The sequence below is a fragment of the Miscanthus floridulus genome, chromosome 17 (genome assembly GCF_019320115.1).
Source record: "Miscanthus floridulus cultivar M001 chromosome 17, ASM1932011v1, whole genome shotgun sequence".
Lineage (NCBI taxonomy): Eukaryota > Viridiplantae > Streptophyta > Magnoliopsida > Poales > Poaceae > Miscanthus > Miscanthus floridulus.
The window spans coordinates 81,251,945-81,257,697 of record NC_089596.1 but is presented as its reverse complement, the minus strand read 5'-3'; the positions used below and the strand labels follow the sequence as shown (position 1 = coordinate 81,257,697).

Here is a 5,753-nt window from a genome sequence, read left to right as displayed (position 1 = left end):
CAGTGGCTACCTGATAAAAATTCAAAGGTCAATGACTTGTTACTTTCTATTAGCTTCCACACAGATTCCAGGCACCATCTTAGCCACTTTCGTTACCAGCTACAGACAGCCAAGCCCTCAGACAGGACAATCAAACTTTTTGCGCCAACTCCCCATTCTGACAGAATCTTTTCAAAACATTCGAATACAAAATTCACAGCCTGTTCGCTGGTTGGTTTCTAGACTGATAAGTCCAGCTAGTGCTGGTTTGTTGTGAAAGAAAAATACTATACCATGACTGATAAGCCCTGGCTGAAACCAACAAGCGAACAGACTGTCGGAACATTTGTTGATGCCATGAAGAGCCCAAGGCATCCAAATGCATTTGTGAAAATCCAAATGCATTTCCACATTGGCATAATCAGTGAGGGCGCTAATTTATACAGTTTTCTTATGGTGCAACAGCAAACAAGAATCTATCGAGAATGAGCACTCAATGTACAGCTCTAACTTTGAGGGGGGAAAAAACTAGGTGGGTACAACCTCACCAAGTGGGGGAGATGAGTCATCAGGCAACTCGGCGTTCTCTGCTGATGCTTGGCTCTTGTCATCATCATCCTGGAAACCTTGCTTAAAGAGGTCGTAGTTGGTTGGCTCCAGTGCCTTGAATGGACGTTCTCCTAGTACCCTGGTTAGATCGTCCTGGTGTAGGACTTCCTTCTCAAGCAGCAATTCTGCGATTTGCGCAACTTGCTCCTTATGCTCTGTTATCAATTCAACTGTTTTCTTATAGGCCTTGCCAACCCATTCCCGGACCTCATCATCGATGATGGATGCCGTCTGATTACTGTAAGGCTTGGTCATTTCAAAACCATCATCCCTCTGAGGGAAGGATAGAAGCCCAACCTTTTCACTAAAACCATACAAGACGACCTGTGCATATGTCATTTTGGTAACTTTCTCCAAGTCATTCCGAGCACCAGTTGAGATTTTGCCAATCAAAACCTGAAACAAAGCTCAATTAGCGCCTTTCAACAATATGTTTATAACAATTTCTGGTGATAATACTGTGAAATAAACAGATATCCCAACATAAGACATTGGAACACAGGGAACTGATTATTATTTCTACGATGTCTTGAAGTAACAACTTGAGATCCGGCTTACTGAAACTTGGCTGAAACTGGCTGAAAAATACTGTTCTGGCTGAATTATTGTGGGAGAAAAACACTGTTCCGGCTGAAAAAATAAGTCGAACAAGCCGGTTTCTGGGTAAGCCGAACGGGGCCACATATTTAGATGGCAACCAATTTGATAAATGTAATGGTATCGACGTGTTTATCACATGGGCAGAGGAGATAATGGAAAATATTATCGTCTTCTGGTCCCCTTAAAATGCAATCAAAAGTTTACATGATGCAGTATCCTGAGTTAACAAATGAATTATAATTTTTCTACTAAATTGACAACTATGAACATATTCATATGATCTGATCATAATTTAAGTGGCGATAATATCAAGGAAGCAGGCCATAATTAATGTCCATGTCGAATGTAGGAAGTTCAAAATAACAGCCCATTCACTCTATTCAAACATTATAATGGCTTGAATTGGTTAGTATAGATTTAACAGTATAAGAGAAACATCCATGAATCCTGGTTATTTATCATAAAACATCAGCAAAAATAAGATATGAATAAAGAAAACAGTACCTCCTCTGCAGCTCGGCCACCTAATGTCATGCATGTCATATCAAAAAGCTGCTCTTTTGTCATCAAAAGATTTTCATTTGGGACATACTGTGCAAAGCCTAAAGCAGCTGTTCCACGAGGAACAATTGTAACTTTCAGAAGAGGCTCTGCATGCTCCAAGAACCATCCAGCAACGGCATGTCCAGATTCATGGTAAGCAACGGTACGGCGCTCCAGTTTGCTAATGACCTGCAAAAGGGTTAACATGCTCAGAGGCCAGAATAAGGAATAAAAGTAATTACATGTACAAAAAGAATGACATTACATAGAAAAAGAAGGCTGCCAAGTTACTTAATTAGGATCCAAAAGTAAGACGTTGAAACAAATCTCACAAATCAGCTTCATAGGTTATACTACTGATCTTACCCTATTTTTCTTCTCCAAACCACCAATAATCCTATCAATCGCAGACTCAAAATGCTGCATGGTAATCTGAGCTTCGTCGCTTCTCGCAGCAATTAAAGCAGCTTCATTACAAACATTAGCAATGTCAGCTCCTGCAAATCCAGGTGTCAAGGCAGCTAGCCTTTGCGAATAAAATGATGGTTTGTTGTCCAGCTTAAGCTTTTTAAGATATATGCGGAATATTTGATCACGACCCTTTATATCTGGCTTGTCAATTGTTATCTGGCGATCAAATCTTCCTGGCCTTAATAATGCCTTATCCAGGATGTCAGGTCTATTTGTCCCAGCAATAACAACAACACCAGCAGTTGTTCCAAATCCATCCATCTCTACAAGCAGCTGGTTCAAAGTACTCTCACGTTCATCATTTGAACCTGAAAAACCTCCACGCCCTCTTGCACGACCAATAGCATCGATTTCGTCAATGAATACAATACTGGGAGCACACTGCCTAGCTTCTTGGAACAAGTTCCGTACCCTGGATGGTCCAACACCAACAAACATTTCCATGAAATCTGAACCAGAAATAGACAAAAATGGCACACCAGACTCTCCTGCCGTAGCTTTGGCAAGCAAAGTCTTCCCTGTCCCAGGAGGGCCTACAAGTAGAGCACCTTTGGGTATTTTAGCTCCCAAATCTTCATACTTCTTGGGATTTTTAAGGAAATGCACAAACTCCATTATTTCTTGTTTTGCTTCGTCACAACCGGCTACATCCTTAAAAAACACCTGGACCAACAGAAAAGTAAGCGTTAGTGAAAAGACACATCCAGGAATTTCATGTAGCTTGCTTTATTTCTTAAGGAAAATTAAGCAATTGGAGTTATCATAGGTCAAGAATTAGCCTGTGCATGAAAAATCATTTGGGCCAGATTGTTTTTAATCATACATAAAAAACATAACCTAGTGAAACAGTAAAACAGAGTGACGTAAGAAAAGAAATAGTAAACCTTATTTTTGGAGTTCTTGTCCATCTTCGTCACTGTAGCTTTCCCAATGTTGAAAATACCTCCTCTTCCTTTGCCAGGACCACCTCCAATATTGAAACCACTCTGCATCCTTTTTCCCATAAAATATATCAGACCAACAAGAAATGCTGTTGGGGCAAACCTCATAACTTCTTGGAACCAATTTACTTCAGCAACATAAGTTACTGGGACAAAATCATGTGGATCTATTCCCAAAGCTTCCTGGGCTTCCTCTAACTTTTCTTCAAAGGAATCAACACTACCAATATTGAAGTAATACTTGCATCTCCTGGGAGCAGGCTTGCCTGAAACATCAGTGGTAGAAATATGGGTATCACTATTTTGGCCTTGGCTCTTTGGAAGAGGTGAATTCCTGATGTAGACCTTCGCTACTGATTTATTTGAAACAACAATGCGATCAACTAAACCAGGTTCTAGTAACTTGTTCTTGAACTCTTGGAAGCTTATCTGCAGATGTTTGATACAAAAGATATTGTAATGAACCATTATACTATATAGTATGTACACTTAAAAGGGAACATATATGTTTACATGAAACAATATTGTTGGACAGTTGTCCATTACAGAAAACAATGAGTTCCCAATATTGCATTCACATTCAAAGGCTAGGAAAGGAAACTTCAAGCACAAAGCAAATAGTAGCAAACTAACAATTCTCCCATGCATCAGCACAAGAGGATCGATGAAAAGAACTTCAATTTAGGCCAGTGAATTACATAAAGGTTACTCTGCAATAGCATATCGTCTCTAAGATCTTTGTCTCTTATGGTCCTACTCCTTGGTGTTTCTCATAACTTACTACTAATCCTGGGAAAGCTGATGGGGGCACAAATTTAAATACAGTGCTTAGCCTTTTAACGCCTATGGTGGTGTAGTCTTTTTTCTCCATTTCCTTGAAGTTTGGCAAACAAATTATGCAAGTATGAACAGAACAAACATACATAGATTACCAGTTCTTAGGGGATTAAACATAGCCCAACAAAGATAGCTTACCATAAAAGGAACAAATGAAACTATCAACTTGCAGAACTATTCCCAACAGAGATACAGAGTAGGAAATTAATCACCTCCTTTTGGTCTGTGGTGCTAGATGACATGGATGATAGCATCAGGCCAAGAATCAATAGAGGTGCAAGGAAATTCTGCAGGTGTTTCATAGCATTCCCCTGGAAGTTCCATCCTTCATCTGTATTGGATTCCTCTGCACACCACAAGATTGAATTTCATCAAAAGTGAAATAGTTAGCACTGATGTCACGAAAACACACATCGGAGCACAGTGTGCATAAATCATTATACATTTCTACTCCAAGAGCTATTTATAAATTATAGCTGGTATAACAATTCAACAAAGCAGTTGGAGCAAAAAGTAAATCAACAAACCACACGTTAGTCGTCCATCTTGTTAGTCAACTCAAATAATATGCACCAATTCCATTTACTATGGGCGCATGAAAAGCTATGATATTTACATCCATAACATGGCTACCCTCCTCTACACAAACAAGTGAAGCACGAGGGAAACTTACGCTTCGATTCAGACTTGTTACTCCCATCTCCTTTCGGCACCTCCTTCTTACCCTTCGGGTAGTAGTTCTCGTAGTCTAAAATCAGAAAAGGAGCACCCTTTCAGAACCAGAGCCACCAAACCCATTGATAATAATCTCATAAAAAAAAGAGGAACGTACTCTTCTTGGACTCGTCCGAGAAGAGGCGTCGGAACTGTGGGCTGGCAAGGATGTATCTCCAATCCGCAGTCTTGCCCGCGGCGGGCTTCCCAAGAGCTGCCGACGATGCCGCCGTCAAGTAGCTGCGGACAAATCCTATCGCCCCGCCCTCACCGCCGTGGACAGGCGGCGGTAGCGGCGGCGCGGGCGGCTGCCGGAGGCCCCCGAGCTGGAAACCCTAAAAGGAACAGCGGAAGGTCAGACATCCGTTCCCCACCGGGGCGGGGCGGATGAGCGCGAGAGGATAGAGGGCAAGGGAGGAGGGATAAGTGGGGGAGACTCACCTGGCGCGGCCGGGAGGAGCGCGCGGACCGGCCGAGGGCGCGGGCGAGGGAGGCGAGCGTCATGTCGGCCGCGGCGGCGCCGTGCGCATGGGAGGGCGGAGGGGCCGGGCCGTCCGGATCCGCGAGTGGAGGGGAGGTCGCGTCGAGGCCGAAGCAGTCGCTAGAGATGCGTTCTGATATTTTTCTGGCTCTGGCCTTTGTTTAGATTGTAACTTTTTTTTTTTTTAACCTGATGAATAGTATCACTTTCGTCTTATTTGGCAAATATTGTCTAATCGTGGATCAACTAGGCTCAAAAGATTCATCTCGTGATTTCCAACTAAACTGTATAATTAGTTATTTTTTTTACCTACATTTAATACTCCATACAAGCGGCTAAAAATTGATGTGATGGAGAGAGAGTGAAAAAACTTAGAACTTTGATGGGATCTAAACAAGGCCTCTGTTGTTGTGTTGTGACGAGGACGAGGGAAACGCCGCGGCGGCGAGTGACCGTGGGAAACGAACAGGCTGCTTGTTTCCCAAGAAAGGAAGAAACGCTGATGGATTTCTTAAAGCAGAAAAGAGGAACTCGGTCGAGGTTGGTTGGTGCTGGCCTGCTGGGTACTCGGGAAGCTG

At 42.5% G+C, this 5,753-nt stretch overlaps 1 protein-coding gene across 1 annotated transcript; it reads right to left on the bottom strand.

Annotated features, from left to right (window-relative positions):
• LOC136516903 (ATP-dependent zinc metalloprotease FTSH 8, mitochondrial-like) lies at nucleotides 1–5,302 on the bottom strand. Its single transcript, XM_066510404.1, has 8 exons — nucleotides 5,136–5,302; nucleotides 4,813–5,029; nucleotides 4,654–4,728; nucleotides 4,193–4,326; nucleotides 3,087–3,572; nucleotides 2,098–2,865; nucleotides 1,693–1,920; nucleotides 1–984 (listed from the first exon to the last, which is right to left on the bottom strand). The coding sequence occupies exons 1-8, from the start codon at nucleotides 5,196–5,198 to the stop codon at nucleotides 508–510; spliced, it is 2,448 nt and encodes an 815-aa protein (XP_066366501.1). The 5' UTR covers nucleotides 5,199–5,302; the 3' UTR covers nucleotides 1–507.
• Between the last annotated feature and the right edge of the window lie 451 nt (nucleotides 5,303–5,753).

What these genes read in the sequence shown, in the direction of transcription:
- LOC136516903 (XM_066510404.1), bottom strand. Translation starts at nt 5,198, where the DNA reads ATGACGCTCGCCTCCCTCGCCCGCGCCCTCGGCCGGTCCGCGCGCTCC. An exon ending in GCTCCTCCCGGCCGCGCCAG is followed by an intron (nt 5,030 to 5,135) that starts GTGAGTCTCCCC and finishes TGTTCCTTTTAG; the next exon opens with GGTTTCCAGCTCGGGGGCCT. An exon ending in ACAAGAACTCCAAAAATAAG is followed by an intron (nt 2,866 to 3,086) that starts GTTTACTATTTC and finishes CTGTTGGTCCAG; the next exon opens with GTGTTTTTTAAGGATGTAGC.